Below are 20,085 nucleotides of genomic sequence, written 5' to 3' on the forward strand. Positions count from 1 at the left end.
TAACCAAGTTCTCCCAAATACCAATCTTTTAGTTGGTCACCCTTTTCAAAAACCTGGCAAACCCATTAACCTATGAGAACTTAGGAGTTGTATTTCGACCCTAGGAATCTGGCATTTTTTGAAGGTATTGCAGCCCATCTGAGGGAACACAAGCTCTTATAGTACATCTTCAGATTGACTGATGACAAATCCATGTTATCTATAAACAAAGGACGGGGGAGAAAATATTTGCTACATTCTGCGCAGCTGTCACTTTGAATGTCTGAAAACAATAAATGAACGTGCCAGACTTCCAGAACAATACATCGATCACCCGTTGAGTGAAGGTGAAGGTGGTGAAACACCAGCAATATCAGCCAACAGTGCCTGGAATGCCCCGCCCCACACCCAAGTTGAAAATGAAGGCAGCAACCCTGAATACAGAAGGTCTTCTTGGCTCTTTTCTATCTCTGCATCAAGTGTAATGACAGGCGGGTGAGGTTTCCTTTCCAGTTTGTCTCTGTGCCATGCACTGACTAGAAAACTAAAGCTGAAATAAAGATTGGAGAGACTGTGCATGGCAATTCCTTCAACCCACCCAGATTGAAAATGTTAGGTCAACGCAGAAGAATAGGGATGCTCTTCTGCTTTTAATTATTTTTCAAAGTTTTTTTTAGTTTATTTTAGGAATAACTGTGTTTTTAAAAAATAATTTGCAGTATGTTAATGCTGAAGTTGTGACAGTGATTCTGCTAATAAATCCTTGTCTAAAGCACAGGTCCTGAATTTCCTCATTATCTTCGGTACCAAAAAGGAGGACATTTGCACTCTAGCACATTATGACACTTATGCGCGGTTATACTCTAAAAGCAAGTTTCCTTGATCTTTTTAATAGTGTAAATCGTATACCTGTCAAAGCCCCTCTGGGCTCATTTGCATAGCTGCACTATTCAAATACATGGAAGTTTCCTGAGTCTACGTCGCTCCTGCAATCTGCGTAACATTCTTTTCAGAGAAAAGATTTTGAAACCCCGACTTCCCTCACTCCCAAACCCACATTTTGGGATTTTGGGACAAGGGACAGCATTCATCACGTACATACCACTCAGTGTCATCATAACGGAGGAGGACTTGCAGCAACAGCGTGTCCAGGCCAGGAGAATCAGGCAATGTGGCTGAGGACAGCAGCCTACCAAATACCATTTTGTGCATACAGGTCGCACCGGATCTATGAGAACCTCTCCGAGGAACTGTGTATCTGACGGCTGCGTCTCTCCAAGGATGCCATTGGCCATCTCTGCCAACTTCATCACAACGATTTGCAGACTCACTCCACTGCCACAACGGCTCTGTCCGTGGCCATTTAAGTGCCAGCATTCCTCAAGTTTTACGGCTCTGCTTCTTTCTAGGCTGCCACAAGAAATCAGTGCAACATTAACCAGGGACCTGTCAGGGCGTGTATCCTGCAGGTGACGGATGCCCTCTTTCTGAGAGCAGCTACGTTCATCCACTTTACCATCACCCCAGACAGCAGAGATAGAGAGCCAGGGACTTCTACATGGTAGCTAATTTCCACAGGGTCTCACGATAGCATACACATGGTACTGAAGGCACCACCAAACAGCCAATGATGTATGTGAATATGTGAAGGGGTTCCATTCCCAGGACGTCCAGCTTGTTTCTCACACAAACCAGCATATGTTCTCACTCGCCGCTGCAAGGGGCATCAGGGGACCAGATTCAACGGCACTGGCAGCACCTCAGCCTTACCTCGTTCTACGCACCCTTCCAGATGACACTGAAGCAGGCCTTGCCAGGAATCCTCACCTGTGTGAATAAGTCCGAACCTACTTGAATGGTGGTCTACTTACTGTAATGTTCACAAGTAACAAATCAGGTGCCCAAAGGAAACAAGTATTTTATTGCAATCCAAGTGGGGGTGGGGGTGGAAGGTTGTATGTGTGAGCATAAAGCTGTCAGTTATGGAGGGTGTAACAATTGTATTTGGAGAGGTGAAGGTGAGGATTTTTTCGGGGGTTGAGCAAGGCAGTTGGTTTTCTGTTAGGGGGGTTGTAGGGACCCTTACCCAGAGTGTGGTGTGAAGGGTTAATAGTGAGAGTGTAGAATGTAATGGTTCCCAGGGTGGGCAGGGAGGAAAGGGACAGCGTAGTGACGGATACCTCGACTGCCCAAAGTGTTTTCATTGCTTTCTGCACTGTTTATCAGTCCTGGGTGTGAGGAAGCTGGGTGTCAGTGCCAGCCAGATCTCCATGCAGGCAGCATGGCTGATGTTGGTGTCCGACTTAGTGAAAAAGTGACCTAGCAGTGTGAATTTCCTGTCTTGTACCACTTGGAGGGCCTAATCAGAGCTTTTTCTGCCTGCTGCCCGGTCTTGTGGGCACAGGTGGCACCTAAGTGGGCATGAGGAGTGCTCAAGGAGTTATGTTGTTGTTGCACGGCAGCTTCCTGGGCTGGGGGGGCGGGGGGTGGGTGAGAGGGGGTGGGCGGAATCAGAAACTCACACGGTTACTACACTTGTTACACCAGAGCTGCACCTAAAATATTTAAATTATTATCTTACCCCAAGAAACTTGTGTGTAACTCCCTCTGCTGGTGAACAGTGTAAATTTCTAGCTCAACTACGGTGTAACAAGGGTGTAATTAACATCAAAGAAATTCAGGGCCATAGTCCAACATATTTATTTTACTAGGCAAAGACGTCTAATATCATCAGCGGACCTTTCTTTTTAAAACATATTTTATTCCGCCTCCACCTTAAAGTGCTGCCGTTTGTTGGGAGTACAGATACACATGGCAGCTGTCCTCCCCTGCTTAGCCCGATTAACCATTCTTCATGTGTGAGTCCAGAGAGTGAGTGGCGGCAGGCTATTTCACCATGGACAGCCTAACAGTCAACCTCTACCCCGATGTCCACATGTGTGAGTTTTCCAGTATGGGTCATTGGATGCGATTAGTAGCAGGCAGAATGTAAACCTGAATGATAGCAGCCTTTTTGGGTGCATTAACCTATCCCAACTTCAGTACTTACAGCAGGTGCCGAATCCTCACAATATTGACCATGTCTGGAGTTTCCTGATGACTGGTGTACATGCCAAGTCAGATAATATCCTAATGTCTGCTAGGAAGAAAATCTGACCATGTAAACAGAAGCAGCGGACAAATTGGAAAATGCCTAGTTTAATTATTACTTCCCATAATCTTTTTCCAAATGATCCAGCATTACCAAAATTACCCTGCATCCTCACTGTGTTGAAGCCAGAAACCACTGCATCATTGCTTACTCTAAATGGTCAAAATTCTGATGGCCTTGCTCTGCCAGTGGAAGTTTGGTGGAGTGGGTCCTAAGCCCGCTGACTTCCAGGGAGCATGAGCCATCCCAAACTGCATGGTTGGAGTGGATGCATCTTTGAGAACATCAGCAACCTCTGCCCCGAATGTCGAAATGGCTGCATGTCGAAACGGCATGGCACAGGAAGCCCAGGCAAAGCTTACAGAAATAGGACACAACCTTTTTCCTCAGGCCTTTTCTAGGCCCCTAATGAGTAGGTTCCATTGGGCCCAGCGGTAGAGTACTGAGCAGAATTTCTTGGGGAAACCCAGGAACTCCTCCATACGCATCTCCTTGAGGTATGGGAAGCAGACAGAATATTCACCCTCTTCTCCCACCACCCCAGTAGAATTCCCTCGCCTCCTCATCACAGGGAACCAGGTTCTATCCATTTTCCATCTGGCAGGTACACGAGACGTGCGTCCAGATCCAGGGCCAAATTTTGAGCCCCAACGCATTAATGTTCAAGAAAGGGTGTAAGGACAATCCTAGTAACTACAGGCCGGTCAGTTTAACAACAGTGGTAGGTAAGGTTTTAGAAACAATAATCAAGGAAAAAATTAACAGGCACTTGGAGAGGTTTAAGCTAATTAAGGAGAGCCAACACAGATTTGTAAAAGGCAGATCGTGTTTGACTAATCTAATTGAATTTTTTGATGACGTAACAGGGAGGATTTATGAAGGGAATGCAATGGATGTTGTCTACATGGATTTTGGGAAGGCATTTGACAAAGTACCACATAGAAGGCTGGTTAACAAAATTGAGGCTCATGGAATAGGTGGGTCAGTGGCAGTTTGGATAAGGAATTGGCTTAAGGACAGAAAACAGCAAGTTGTGCTAAATGGCTGTTTTTCAGACTGGAGGATGGTAGACAGTGGTGTTCCCCAAGGGTCAGTGCTGGGTCCACTGCTTTTTTTGATATATATAAATGACCTGGATATTGGAATACAGAGTAGAATTTCTAAATTTGCCGATGACACCAAACTTGGGGGTGTGGCAGTGAGGATGATACCAATTGACTGCAACAGGACATAGAAAGGCTAGCAGAATGGGCAGACAAGTGGCAGATGGAATTTAATACAGAAAAGTGTGAGGTAATGCATTTTGGCAGAAGGAACAGGGAGAGGCAATATACACTTAATGGCACAGTTTTAAAGAGTGTGCAGGGACAGAGGGACCTGGGAGTTAATGTGCATAAGTCCCTGAAGGTGGTGGGACATATTGACAGAGTGGTTAGCAAAGCATATGGGATCTTGGGCTTCATAAATAGAAGTATTGAGTACAAAGGTAGAGAAGTTATGCTGAATCTTTATAAAGCGCTGGTTAAGCCACAACTGGAGTATTGCCTCCAGTTCTGGTCACCACACTTTAGGAAGGATGTGAAGGCACTTGAGAGGGTGCAGAGATGATTTACCAGAATGGTTCTGGGATAGGGGACCTTAGCGACAAGGACAGGTTGGAGAAGCTGGATTTCTTTTCATTAGAGCAAAGGAGGTTGAGGGGTGATTTGATAGAGGTGTACAAGATTATGACGGGTTTGGATAGACTAGATGGGGAAAGGCTGATCCCACTAGTTGATGGTACAAGGACTAGGGGACACAGATTTAAGGTTTTGGGCAAGAGATACAGGGGCGACGTGAGGGAAAAACTTTTTTACGCAGTGAGTGGTGAGGATCAGGAACTCGCTGCCGACGGAAGTGGTGGAAGCGGACACACTCAATGTTTACAAGGGGAGACTGGATAGGCACTTGAGGGAAACAAACTTGCAGGGCTACGGGGATAGAGCAGGGGAATGGGACTGACTGGATTGCTCTACAGAGAGCTGGCACGGACTCGATGGGCCGAATGGCCTCCTTCTGTGCTGTTATGACTCTAATTATTAGCACCTGAAAACTTACCTTGCAGTCTTCACTTCCTCCTGCAAGTTTTTATAATCCATATTAATTAACTATACTTCTTGATTTATAATGACCCTCAATTCGCGATCGTTATGACAGCGTACTCTGAGAGTACGCGGTCATACCGTCTTTGAAATTGACCGCAAGTTCGGGACTTCCACATGCGCTTGCATGCGCTAAATCCCGAACTGTCAAGTTCCGACTGTGCATTGGCTTCACTGCACGTTTCACCTACCCATTCAAATCAACGTGCTAGCAAAAAGTTGGGCTAATTGCCCACCTACTGCGCATTAATTACCCTGAAATGTTTTATGTCTGTTGCAAACAGGAGCCTGTTGCACAGTGTAAAGGATGCGGGGGTGGGGGGGTGAGAAAATGTTATTCATTTATGCTACAGCCCATAACAATGAGGCACTGGTTCGTGTCTGAATGGATACAAACTTTGAAAGAAACTTTCATTTGTTCGAGATTGAAAACAGGGCCTTTTTGTGTCACCGTCTTTGCTGCCCAAATCCTTTTGTAGTTTCGGGTTAATTCCCAACTTCTATTTAGATAGGATTTATTTCACTTTCATGATTTCCTCATGTTATCAGACATTTAGGGCTCGATTTTCCAAGCCCCGAGGAGGCGGGTTTGGAGGCGGGAGTGCTGGGAAAATTGCAGAATCAGGGGGCAGGAACCCATCCCGCCCCCAACCCACCTCCGTGCCAATGTCCCAGGAGACGGGTATCCGACCTGTGCTGGGAGCCGCCTCCCCGAGGTGGGAAGGGGATTAGTGCCAATTAACTGCCTGTTAACAGGTAGTTAACAGGCAGTTTTTTGCCTAATCCCTATTTTTAGCCCTGAAGTGTGGGCTGTCCGACGGCTCCAAACCACGCCAAGTTAGCGAAGCGGACCGTCGGTCTGCAGGGGTTGGAGGGGTCGAAATGTCCGTTGCGCAGGTGAGTGATGGGTGCATATGTGCAGAGGTAAGTGTGTGAGGTAAGTGTAAAGTGTTTTAATAAATTTTACTTACCTTTATTTTCTCCTGCAGGCTTCCTTCCTTCAGTTCTCGGGAGTCCCTCAGCTCACCGGCACAGAAAGCAGAATGGCCGCTGAACTGTCAAAAGTTGCAGCCTCTGCTTTCTGGTCTGGAGAGCTCTAACTGAGTCTGAGTAGAAGGACTCAAGTTAGAAGACAGATTGTCAGTGTTTGACCGCTTCACAGAGCTGTCAAACACTGATTTCTCATCTGTCAAAAGCTCTTGACAGATGAAATGTCAATCGCTGACGTCACCAGTAACCAGGTGTCCCTTAATTGGCCTGCTGAGCCCACTGGGTGGGCTTAACAAGGTCAATCAAGGGAAAATAGCGTGGGTTGGCCACAAGTCGATGGAGGCGGGACTAAAACCCAAAAAGTGGGAACCCCGCCTCCAAAAGCTCCCCATTGACAAAATCGAGCCCTTAAACTCTCGATTTTAGATTATTTAAATTAATCAAAAGCTAGTTAGTCTAATAGAGGAGAAACAAATTCGATAGGACTAGAAGACTGAAATTATAGGTTTGTCTATTATAATCTTGGTTTATGTATTAAACACTATTGCAATGATCGTAATTTATTAATAAAATAGCATTTCTGGCTGCTAAATTATTTAAAATGAGTTGTGGGCAAATCAGCAATCTCCTCTGTTTCCTGATTGGCTAAGAGTCAGGAAGTGAAAGAAGCACCGCCCCATGTGATCCCAGGTGCGCCCCATGGAACCGTGGGTCACTACGCTGCGCACAACTCTGCAGCAATTGAAAGCAACTTTTCGAAGGGAGGTCCGCACGAGGCAAGTGCAGATTTCATTCGGATGTCGGCGGCGTACTCTTTAGCTACACCGCCGACCATGAATTCAGAGCCCTTATCTTCTCTCCTACTCTTTTCAGTGTTGGTGATATCCTGCACTGTGGCCTCGGCCTTTCACTCAAGTTTCTCAGCAAAAACATCTTGAAACTTAAGTAATGAATAACCCTGCCCTCTGCCATCTCATTGCATTATCGAATGAACCGGCCATTAAAGCAAAGAAATTTGTAGGTAATTTACTTCTTGTAAATAGGGTCATTGTCAATTGTGAAAAGGGATACAAAATACTAGTTTCTTTCTCACCCTTTGCACCGGTCATACATGCTGTTCCTGGCACATTTTGCTGGATGTTAAAATACAAGACAAAAATAGTTCTGGCCAATAATCTGCAAAAGATTGTATGGCCAGTTTTTTTTAGGAGAGACGTCTATCATTTGCATACTTAAAAGGAGCCCTTTGAAAAGTATATGCTGTTGACAGGCACAACAGGTAGATAATCTGTTCCCAAGCTTTTGCACAGACACCTCTTTTATCAGGGCAATTTGCTGTTCAATTTTGAACCCCCCAGCTCCCTCTCTCTCTGTCCAAACCTCCATTCATTAGCTCCCATTGTAGAATGGAACTTTCTTCCTGGGTAATGCCATACTCAGAGCCTGCACCATACTACCGCAAGGTGCCATGTATTGACACACTAACTAACCATACCACTTTGAACGGATTTTCAGAAGGGCAGATAAATGTGGTAGGGTGTGTGCCTTTTTCCTTATATTGCATTGAATCCAGGGAATACAGTTATATTTCAACATAAAATATTCTCTTACAACTTAGAAGTTGATAAAACTGGATTTATTTGTAGACAATGTGGTAGTGAATGTAAAATGCAGCTGCCACCACGTCATCACAATTTCTTTTTGAAGGCACACACCAAGCAATGTAATCTCTGTGCACAGAAAGATTTTTCAGAACAAACCAAAAACTCAGACATATAATTTGTCACAAAGTATGGGGTACTTTTCTAAGGCTGACTTTAGCCACACTTTCAAATAACATCAGAGAAGGGAGTTCAGCACCGCATCTGTGCACTATTTTAACTAGGAGTTTCTGAAGAGAGCTTTACATTGTAGTGCCACTGACAGCTAGCGCATCATATTCCCAGTCAATGGCACTCTGTAAGGAACCCACCCTCTGGAGCCCTCCAGCCAAGGAAACTCAACATTTTTGAGTCTTACAGGCTGCCATCAGGTCTCCATTTCAAACTACAAGCAGAGAGACAGATTCCCTGTTAGCAGTGGGAATGGTGGGTCCTCCTAACTCCAGATTGAGGGTAGTATCAGGGAAAAAGTGAATGAAGACTGCAATGCAAAGAGATTGTGGGTCTCCATTTGAGCAATGCTCCTCCAGGGCCACCTTAATAATGCAAAAGTGGCATGACACTGTCACTCAAGTAGTAAAGTTGAGACTTTCCATTTATTCCTCTGTGCTGTCATCTCCCACTTTCATGGGAATGTCTAGGAAAAACAAAACAAAGCGCCGTTCTTTTGCCAATGGCTGCCTTGCGCTGCTGTCCATCAAAGTGGAACCCTGTATTTGTGTACTATCTCCATTATATCTTTTCCCTGTTATTCGTACATTATGAGAAGCTCGGGTGGACCGATCCCCGTTTGCACACCATCGCAATGTTAGTTAAAACCACATTTAGGATTAGTGCCACATATAGTTAGTAACATGTTAAAACAACCAAAAGGTCATCACAGCAGAGTATAATCAGCCAAAAACCTTAGGCAATGTACCCCTCATAACCCAGACATAAGAGCCTCTTTTACTTTCCAGTTTCAAAATCTTTCACTACCAATTTCCTTCTACAGTACACTCAAGGGATTTGAAATACCAAGGATTTCTGAAGGATAGGAGGTTGTGAATATTGAAATGTAGACCACTAGTAATAAAAACCTTTGGTTTAAGGAAAAGGGCACACTACTGGTAATCTTACCCAAACATAAGCAAACAATCTGCATCTTCAGAGAAAAATGTCTCACAGACCTTTTATTTATAAAAATCAATATAAATCGCATCTTATGTTGTCAACAGAATAACCATGACTGCAATCCTGCACAGCTGTAATCTGTTTATAATGAAGGAGACTAGGAGGAAAATGGGAATTCAAAAGAGTAGAATTTCTGCAGGGTTTCCTCCCGGTTGTCTCCCAGAACTCCAGCGGAAGATCTGCGGAAACCCCAGACGCCATGTATGTCGTTTCTCTGGGGTTTCCGTGGATCTTTTGCCAAAGTTAAGGCACATAATCTGGAGAACCCCCGCAGAAATTAACGGCAAAAATCCTTATTATGTCTTCTGAATATGGGTAGACCTCCCATGGCAATGCTCACAGGTCGTCTGGGAGCTGCTGTTTTTTGATGTTACTGCAGTTCTGCTACAGCTTAAACATGACAGTAGCTCACCCATTACTGTGACACAGCAAATTTACTGAAGCAATGCATCACACGACTGACACAAGATAAAATACTACATACCTCGCTGATAGTGAAAGCTATGAATATATCTGACACACTGAGGTTAATTTTAACCGAACACGCTCAGCCGGAAACTGACATTCATGAAAAGTAAAATCGGACGTGATGTAAATCGGGTGACCGATAAAATCCGTCAGTTTCCTGCCAGACGAGTTAGGTAAAAATTACAGTCACTATTTACTTACTAATACACAAAACTTCATTATGTAATTTTGTTTGTTCTTCCAACCCAAAACCTCTGCTCAACCTCTCATGGTGCATTTGCAGTATTTGCATAAGATGCAAGTACCTTATATTTTGTTATCTTTCCCTTATTTTTCTTGGTTATTTACATGATTATAATATAGTTTTTTTCCCCCTTTACTTCCCATGGTGGGCCTGTAGTTCCTGCTGGGGCTGTTGTTGATGTAGCACAACCCAGGTAGATTTTTCCCAATACCTTGTTTCCAGTTACCAGCTCCTGAACAGGTGGCCATTCGCCATGATTCAGGCCTGGCTGACAGACTGATTCCAGTTGTAATGTCCAAATACCTCATAAACCTCTGGGCCCCAGAAAAACATCAGTCCGTTTTGATAAGATAAAATGCACTCATTCAAATTACACCATTAGCTCAGATTTTCTTCTAAATTATTATAATAAAATGCTGATAAAAATGAAATTGTTTTCCTTGTGATGTTTCCAGCTGCTCATAACTCTTATTTGTGAATGCTCTACCTGACTGCTCTTGTGTTGTCTGTAGTTCCACTGAAGCAGAGGTAAAACTACAACTCCAGTTATGAATCTCTGTCACGTACACAGATTTTGTCCATAGATGAGAAAAGGGGGGAGGGGGAAGGACAACGTGGGGAGGGAAGAGGAATTAAGTAGGACCCGGGGGCAGCGGACAGACTGAGTCAGCAGGTTGTGGTGTTTCTGATCAAAACATTGGGTGCTGATAAGGAGTTAATAAGTACCAGCAGCATGTCAAGTTACTACCTATGGCATTCCTCCAACATTAATTGAGATGCAACATGAGATCCTGGTGAGTAGAGTGGGGCTGTCATGCAACATTAGATGGGTCCCACTGAACTTAATGGGTCATATAATGTGCCCCTTACAGCATCACTTACAAGCACACCTTCACAATGTTGTGGCCACCCACCATTTTAATAGTACAGGAAACTCTTTTTTATCCGGCACCGACGGGACCGGCGTGGTGCCGGTTGAGCAAAAAGTCCGGATTACAGAGAGGTATACTTACCAAGGTACGAGAGCCCCGTACACGGCCACAGGTGCAGGAGCCCCGGTTACACGGCATTTGTGCAGGAGTCCCGGTTACACGGCCACAGATCCAGGAGTCCCTGTTGCACGGCCACAAGTGCAGGAACCCCGGTTACATGGCCACAGATCCAGGAACCCCGGTTACACGGCCACTAATATATAGTAAAACTTACCTGAACCTACTTCTGAATTTTGTCGGTTAAGAGAGGTTTCCGGATATTTAGGTGCCGGTTAAAAGAGAGATTCCTGATATATATAGTTCCTGCACGTACAATTCAATTATCATTATTCTTCATTCTAAACTCACTAGTTACTGACGAGAAGGTGTATGGTTGTCGCGGAAATCATAACTCAGGAAGTAGCAAGGACTACCTTTGTGACAGTGAGATAACACCATGTGACAGGAAGTGGCATGAGCAAGTCTTTGGAAAAAGCATTCACTTTTAACAGTTTTACACGACAAAATAGAAAGTTCTTGCAAACACTTCCTCATCATGTTACTGAGATCATGTTTTATATATATACATGTACAGGAATGTTACATCAGTAAAATTCTCTTACCTTAATTATACTACTAAACTTCAGTCATTTTGTTGGAAAAAAATGCTCCTGTTAAATGATGTGGAAACCACGTGGGGAAAAACTAGCAGCCATAATGTAAACTAATTAAGTGTGTATTCAAGCTCATAAAGTATCATCAGGAATCCGAGGACTGATTGGATTTTACAGGTCAGAATGCCATTCACACCTCTCAAGTACATTATGCCTCGTAACACAAACTAAATTAACAAAATATGAAGGAAACTTGAGGCCTCTTCCTGACAAATGCCTGGCACCACTGCTCCTGCCCCATTGTTTGTTCTCTATCATCAGACATCTGTTTCTCTACATTGTATCACTTGTATGACAGTTAGCACACATTTCATAAATGTAAATCCCTTTACAACTTCACACTATTTGCTCTGATGTCACATTGTTCTCTCACGACACCACAAACCTGCCTTTTGACGTCACCAAGCTACTTCATTGTCTTCATTCGGTGTTCAAGAGACCTAAAAGCAACCTATTAGTGCATTTAAAATTAGGTTCTGTTTATTTTTTTTACCCTGTGGTGAAAATAGAATATACAATGGTGGACAGTAGGAATCTGAATTTATGTCACATGATGGGGAGTAAGACATTGATGATTCACTTGGGGCTTTGCCATTTGTGGGTTATAAAGTCTACTTGACTCATGGGATAAAATTAAGTTCATATTCTTCACTATGTCAAACCTTGGCATTCTCAGTTACCAGTTATTTAGATCACTGTTTCCAGTTTATAGAATCAGGGCACTCACATGCAAAACAAGTTAGGATCCTCCTTTGCTAATCTGCAAACCTTTTGCATCTATAACGAAATGACTATCTTAAAAAAGATGTAAACCTGATGTAATGAATGGAAACGTTTACTAATAAACAAAATCTTCTGTCATACAGATAGTTAGATTATCCAAAGCATTCTGCTTAGTTGCAAGTACACGGTCATATAAAATGACAGTTTTGTAATGGAAAATGTCATGACTTGTGAAAAAGTGGAATACTGTAATCAGTTCTACAAAAATTTAGTTCTCTCAAAGAGTGAGGAGCAAAAAGTAATAATTAATTATAATACTTACATTACTATAAGCCTTAATTATAAATATTTCTTGCATAGTTCTGGTCAATGTGTCCCTTCCATTGTTAAAAAGGCAGTCTTACAATATGAAAATATATGCTTTTAAATAAGCAAAATGTCTCCTCTGCCATGGTGGTTAAAATGATATCTATTAGTCCACTTATTTCAATCTGCAGCAAACCCACCTTTAGTCATCAAGCAAACACAGAATCATAGAAATTTCAGTGCAGATGGAGTCCATTTGACCGATTATCCCTGTGCATTATAATTTAAATAATATCCACTTACCTCTGCTTTTTGTGTTCTGGGCAAACTAGAAGATTTCTCAACTGCGTAAACATCCACAAGGTATAGACTTGGACCTCGCTCTCGATCCAGCACAGCAGCTGTTTGGATGATACCACTGTGGTGTCCTATTGTGAAAAGGCGTCCAACAGATTTCCCCCCACAACGAACTGAAACTATGTAATATTCCAGTAATGCTGAAGAACCTCTTGGACTTGCTGCCTCTAAAGAGATCACACTGGTACCCACAGGCTCTCCTTCACGTAAAATGGTGATGTATTTTGGCTTGGTAAAGACAGGTCCATCTACACCCTGAAGAATAACAGTCAGCTCAGTGCTGGTTGTTCTTCTCTCTGGTCCAAAGTCTACAGCTGACACAACAAGATGGTATGTGAGTCTGGAAGGAACTAAAGGTGCTATTACTCTAATATCTCCATTATATCGATCCATCATGAAGGTGTCACTATCTCCATTGATTAGTTCATACTCAACTTCTCCATTTGTTCCTTCGTCCAGGTCTATAGCCCTGATAGTTGTGAGAATGGAACCCATCGCAAGAGCACTATCTGCGACTAGAGCATTCTGTGATACAAATACAGGAGCATTATCATTCTGGTCTGTTACTAAGATGGTGACATTCTTTAAAGCAAAACGTCTGAAATCTAGTGGAACTGCCTGATCAATGGCTTTAATAGTAAGTTCAAACAGATTGGAAAATTCACGGTCAATCTCCACATTGGTCCGCAGTGTCCCATCTGAAGCGCTGATTAAAAAATGGTTTCCTCTAGGTGTTTGCTGGGCTATGCAATATTGTAACTCTCCATTAATATCGGCATCAGGGTCTTGGGCAGTTACTGTCAGTACAGATGTACCAATAGGAATATTTTCCACAATAGATTTAAAAATATCTCCAGGAGGAAAACTAGGTGGATTATCGTTAAAGTCTCTAACATGAATCACTACCGACATTGTTGAGGATCTTGGTGGTCTTCCATTATCTTTTGCAGTTATGTTCAATTGGTAAACAGATTGGGTTTCAAAGTCCATTTTTTTTGCTAAGAAGATGCTACCTGTATTATGACTAATGCTAAATGTTCCATGATTGTTACTTCCTGTAATGCTGTAATGGATCTCAGCATTGTCCCCTGAATCTGAATCAGTAGCAGTCGCAGATTCTACAAGCTCTCCAACTCTCATATTTTCTAATGCATCAATGTGCATCACAGACTTAGGAAATGAAGGAGTGTTGTCATTTTCATCTAGCACACTGATGATTAAGGTACATGTGGAACTCAAAGGTACACTCCCCAAGTCCACTGCTAGAAGAGTCAAAGAATAGGAAGCTGTAGCTTCGTGGTCCAGCTTTCCTACCAATGTCACCTGTCCTGTGGTACTTTGAATCATAAACTGTTCTTCTTCATTCCCTTCAATTATATGGTAATGTACCAAACCATTATTTCCCTCATCAACATCTGAAGCACTGATACGAAGTACTTGCGTCAAGTTTCCTGCTGATTCAGATATAGTGGCCTGGTATAGGTCTTTAGTGAATCTAGGTACATTGTCATTGGTATCCTTGATATATATCTGTACGGTAGCATGGTCCTGGAAAGGTTTTGGCACCCCTTGGTCTGCTGCAATTACTGTAAAGCTGAAAACCGCAGCCCCTCTTTGCCTCATTAGAGCCTCTCTGTCAAGCTGATGTAGACTGGTGATTTCCCCAGTGACTGCATTCAGTTCAAAATCAAGCTGGGGTGTTTCAAATGTATACTTCACTTCACCATTAAATCCAAAATCTTTGTCCACAGCATTAATATGACCAACAGTTGAACCACCTTTCTGCTCCTCTTCAAAATGAAATACATAATTTGTGCTGTTGAATAAAGGTCTGTTGTCATTTACATCTTCTAGTATTATTGTCACATTCACAGTTGCACTCAGAGGCTCCACTGCTCTGTCTGCAGCAACAACCATCAGGACATAATGGCTTTGAGTTTCTCGATCCAATTCCGCCTTAATGTACAACTGCCCGTCAGGAAAAATACCAAACTTCTTCTCTCTGTTTCCTTGTGCAATGTCATAGGTGATCTCCCCATTCACTCCTGAATCCTTGTCAGAAGCCTGGACTTTGAAGAACCTAGAGTTTACAGGTTCAGCCTCCGAAATTGTGATCTCGTACGAAAGCTGGTCAAATACGGGTGGGTTATCATTCACATCATGCACGTAGACAGTCAAGATTAAGCTAGATGTACGCTGGGGAACGCCCATGTCAGATGCTACTGCCTCCACCTGGTATGAACCTGCATTTATGTCAAGAGGTCCATTTAAAGTTACTATTCCAGTTTTCTCATCAATGTAGAAGAGATCTTTAGGATTCTGCCGCAAGGAGTATAAAACCATGCCATTGATGCCTTCATCGGGATCCTTCACTTTAGCCTGGAAAATTGTGTGTCCCGAACCCCAATTTTCAACTGCATTAATATTTTCAACTGCATGAGGGAAATGAGGAGAATTATCATTCAGATCCTTGACCGTGATATTGACTAAAGTCTCCCCAGTCACAGTACCACCACTTGCCACAACTTTTAACTGATAAAATGCTAGTTCTTCTCTGTCTATGGTGCTGGCTGTATTAATTTGACCTGTCGATCCACCAATGGTAAACATGCCCCTCTGATCTCCTGAAGTGATAAGGTAAGTGATGTTGGTATTAAGATCAAGTGTAGATGCATATACGGTGCCAACAAGAGAACCAATGGCAATGTTTTCAAAAATAACAAAACTATAGCTGCTCTGGCTGAATGATGGAGGAGTGTCCTGTGTGTCGATAACCGTGATGGTTACAATAGCTGGACTCTGGGAGCGGAGATTTCTACCATCAGTGGCAACAACCTGCAACCAAAAATGACACAGAAAAACATTAAAAGATGATTTAAACGGACAAGCATTAATTGTGATTTGTCACTGAATGAAAAAGATTCATTAGTAAGAAAGGATTTTGTAATTGGTAGGTTTGTAATTAGTAAGAAAAAACACAGAACTCTACTTGAGATAATCAAATCATTATATTTGATTCGAAGAATAAAGAAATGTATAAAACGAAGCTGATGGGTGGAATTTGTAATCTATTTTATGGATTATCTGACGTGGCATCAGGTCTCCCACCCCACTACATTCCATCAGGATTTCCTGGAGATCCCGAATGCACATAACTGGGCCTGCGTCTGCAGTACTGAAATGAGGTAGGAAGGCCAGTCCCAGCCCTTCTGAAGCCTGCAGCTGCATTCCTGCTCCACCCCGCCCACCCCCATTCCCACTGTAAGGCTCTGCATACTATCTCCATAATGGTGTGAGGAACAGATTCCATTTCAGGCACCCAATGTTAGACTCCCTGGTCAGGTGCCAGATGCAGAGAAAAGTTTCCTTTACTCTGCCCCAATGTTGTATTTCAGCCCCAGCCTTAGAAAAGCACCTCTTACTGCACCAGTATGACAATGTTTTCAATTTGCCACACCAATCAAGCCTTGTCTAAGTGACATGGCTGACAAGTTCTGAATTAAAGACAGTTTTGTGGTTTAGGCCCATGCATATTAGGAACTGGATTAACTCATTTCACGTAACCCTTACAACTAGCAGGCAGAGGAGACTTTCATCCCATCAATTACAGGAAAGACGACATGAAACATTTTGGTTTCAGTGCTTAATGATTCCCATCAATCATATTGAAATTGGATTTGTCAGCTACAGTGCACTTTGCCAGAGACGAGTAGGGGACAGGTTTGTACCTCAATTCTCCCCAATCTCAGCCTTGTCACTGTGGGATGTGTTGAAGCATCCCATCAATCTGGGCTTGATCTGAACCCAGGTGCCAAAATTGAAAGACTAACTCATTGTACCACCGAGTTTCCCCAGGCTTATTTTTTTAATTGGTGGTCACACTCCCTCTTTAGAAGGTATTTTTTTCCTCTTCCCCTATTCTTGTGTCTCCTTGCACCATAATTAACCGGAAGCATTGTTCAGTTGTGCAAAAATAATAATCTCATCAGATAATCTATAAACAGGTTACCATATATATTCTAAATCATCAACCTTGTTTGTGCACATTTCTTTCTCCCTCTAAACTGATGATTTTGTTTTTAAAATCTGCTGCTCGAGGAACCTGCTTCCGGCTTCCATCAACGCTATTGTGAAACCAGTCGTGAGAAGATCGAGCAGCGCAAGGTGAAAGAGATGAACGTGGCTCTTTTTCCAAATGAGAAATACCTGGCCTTTCTTTGACACTTCCCTGCAGTGCCAACAACAACTTGCATTTATATAGTGCCTTTACGTAGTAAAAGCTCCCATGGTGCTTCACAGGAGCGTTTTAAGACAAAAATTGACATAGAGCTAAAGAAAGAGATATTAGGGCAGGTGACTAAAAGCTTGGTCAAAGAGGTAGGTTTTAAGCAGCGTCTTAAAAGAGAGGGTGGTGGAATCAGAGAGGTTGAGGGAGGGAATTTCAAAGCTTAGGGCCTAGACAGCTGAAGGCATGGCCACCAATGGTGGTGTGAAGGAAGTGGGAGGTGTGCAAGAGGCCAGAGTTGGAGGAATGCAAAGATCTTGGGGGGTTGTAGGGCTGGAGAAGGTTACAGAGATAGGGAGGGGCAACGCCATGGAGTTTTAAAATCAAGGCCTTGGTGGACTGAGAGCCAATGTAGGTCAGCATGTACAGAGGTGATGGGTGAACAGGAATTGGAATATGGGTAGTTGAGTTTTGGATAAGCTCAAGTTTATGGAGGGTGGAAGATTGGAGGCCGGCCAGGAGAGCGTTGGAATAGCCAATTCTCGAGTTATAAAAAGCATGGATGAGGGTTTCAGCAGCAGATAAGCTGAGGCAGAGGAGAACTGAGGCACAAATGAGTCTACTCCTCTGTGGCAAAGTGCAGTGGAGCTGAAAAAATGCAATTTCAACAAGGTTGAGGGGGCTCTTTGGCAAGTGAAAAAAATTATTTGTTTCCATGCCATCTTTCCTGCAATTGTAGCTACAAGTTTTGTTTTTTTATATATATTTCATACCACTGTCATTCATTATTGTGATGTCTACCATTCTCAGTTGAGGAAATATGTGTAAAAATTGGAAGCCAAAGAAATGAAAATAATAATTATAATACTACTCCTAATAATAATGTCAAAATTACTTTTTAAACCAAAAGACAGCAAAGACATGCATAAGAGAGGGTCAGAAGGGAGAAGAATATGTGCTCAGTGACCTCCATATAAAGCAATTCGTAATTACCACAAACAATGATTGTTTTGAGATTGGGAACAGCTCTGTATGCACAATTTGAACCACAGAAGCATGCATAACATCATAGTGACTGTAGCTTACAGGTTTACTTCACCCATGTTACAACACAGGATAGGAAAACATCAGTCCAACGCTGCCTAATATTACAATGGACTGGGGGAGCTCAAGGCCATTTCGACCTCCCACCACATGGCCTCAGAAACTGATGACTATAGATTTTCCAGACAAGTTGGACAAGTGTAATTAATGACTCATTTCAATTGTTTATAAAACAAAAAAAAATGTCTTGATATAATTTATTCACTCAATTGGCATGTTTCCTAAAAACAAATCAATGTACATTCTACTTTGTATGCACACTGACTTTTTCACTAAAATAAGTGAAAACCAGAGTATCACCCTCCATTCTTAAACTATGGGAAATCTTATGAATATTGATAAGGCCTATGCAGACCAATGGTTTGAAATTGCACTGTGTGATATGAAGATGGAATGTATTAATGTATTTATATGAAAGTTGTTTGACAGCTATTTTAATAAACATGTTCCCCATTTCTCCATTAAAGTGGCAAAGAAATTGCATACCAACATGCTAAGCATTCAAAAAGTGATATTGTAGAGTATAATTTCAAGATTTAGGAGCTGAAACCTTCTAACACTTTTCAGCTCTTATTTTCTTTTAGCAAAAAAAGTATTTAAAAAAATCAGGTAGCCTAAACTTACCATTTATGATTTCACCACTCCATGCAATAGAGAAAATTAATATAGTCTAGTAATATTGATTTATCTTCAAACAGTACTCTAATATTGGGTGATAAGCTGGGATATATTTTTTTTAATTCATTCATAGGATGGGAGCATCGCTGGCAAGGCCAGCATTTATTGCCCATCCCTAATTGCCCTTGAGAAGGTGGTGGTGAGCCGCCTTCTTGAACTGCTGCAGTCCATGTGGTGAAGGTACTCCCACAGCGCTGTTAGGTTGGGAGTTCCAGGATTTTGACCCAGCAACGATGAAGGAATGGTGATATATTTCCAAGTCAGGATGGTGTGTGACTCGGAGGGGAACTTGCATATTACTAGAAATGTGAAAACCTGGTCAGTTAATCTCTCTTACAAGAATTTGGATTATGAATTGAACCAGTACTTAAATCACACCACTATACTCAAAAAACTAGAAAACGTGTATAAAGTTGTGACTTGTACACTGTATTTCATGGTAAATGCATTTTTCTTGCTTTCCAAAATACTTTTTGTATCTTTAGTCTCATGACAGATTTAATTATTTGTGTTGCTCTTATATCTTCGAGATTCTACATGAATTCAAAATAGTCACTACAAAAAAATCTGTACTATCTAAGGAAAATATAAGAGAAAAGTGATGCTGATTATAAACATTTATTTTTTGAAGGCATGAAATCTCTCTGTTTTATTTCTTACATCTGCCTATGTAGACCTCTTCAGACCATGCAACTTCTTGGAGGCAAAGGGGGAAACCTGCTCTAGGTCTCCTTCAATGTCATTCTTAGCTAGATGTTGGGAGCTGTGTAACTGTGGCTTGGCAACATCCTTCAGTCTCCTTGTGAGAAAGTGCCAATTTCAGCTCTGTACTTCCACGTAGCATTGCAGCTGGATTCAGGATCTCAGTACAATAAAAAGAATCAGACCTATGTACTTTCCATTCCATAGTACATTGATTTCATAGTTTAATATAATGTTCCCCCTTCTGGAATTAAATATTTATAACACAGTACTGCAACTGGACTTGATGAAACTCTAACTGTTAAATTTGTGAAAGTTAAGAGTTTGTTTAACAGGACTGCTTAGCCGCGACTCTATAATGCAGAATCCTGCTTTCCAAAACTGAATAATATCAAGGCTGGTGCATCATAATTAGATCCTGATGTAGATTCAGTATGGTGTGAAAATAAATCACAGTCTTATTTAAGTTTCTTGTACATGAAAAAAAAAATTCTCATTGACTCATTGAGAAAGTGCGCTATGTGTTTTGTTACTGAGT

At 42.2% G+C, this 20,085-nt stretch overlaps 1 protein-coding gene across 2 annotated transcripts in view; it reads right to left on the reverse strand.

The window, feature by feature from the left end:
* The window catches only part of fat4 (FAT atypical cadherin 4), a 434,764-nt gene that overhangs the window by 410,609 nt on the left and 4,070 nt on the right, over positions 1-20,085 (reverse strand). For both annotated transcript variants that reach the window (XM_086009513.1, XM_086009521.1), the window contains exon 2: positions 12,785-15,673. In XM_086009513.1, the coding sequence (XP_085865639.1) occupies positions 12,785-15,673 (2,889 nt within the window). The remainder of the gene's footprint in view (positions 1-12,784; positions 15,674-20,085) is intronic.

This window comes from Somniosus microcephalus, chromosome 2 (assembly GCF_052327205.1).
Source record: "Somniosus microcephalus isolate GS21.2 chromosome 2, FLI_Smic_1.0, whole genome shotgun sequence".
NCBI lineage: Eukaryota > Metazoa > Chordata > Chondrichthyes > Squaliformes > Somniosidae > Somniosus > Somniosus microcephalus.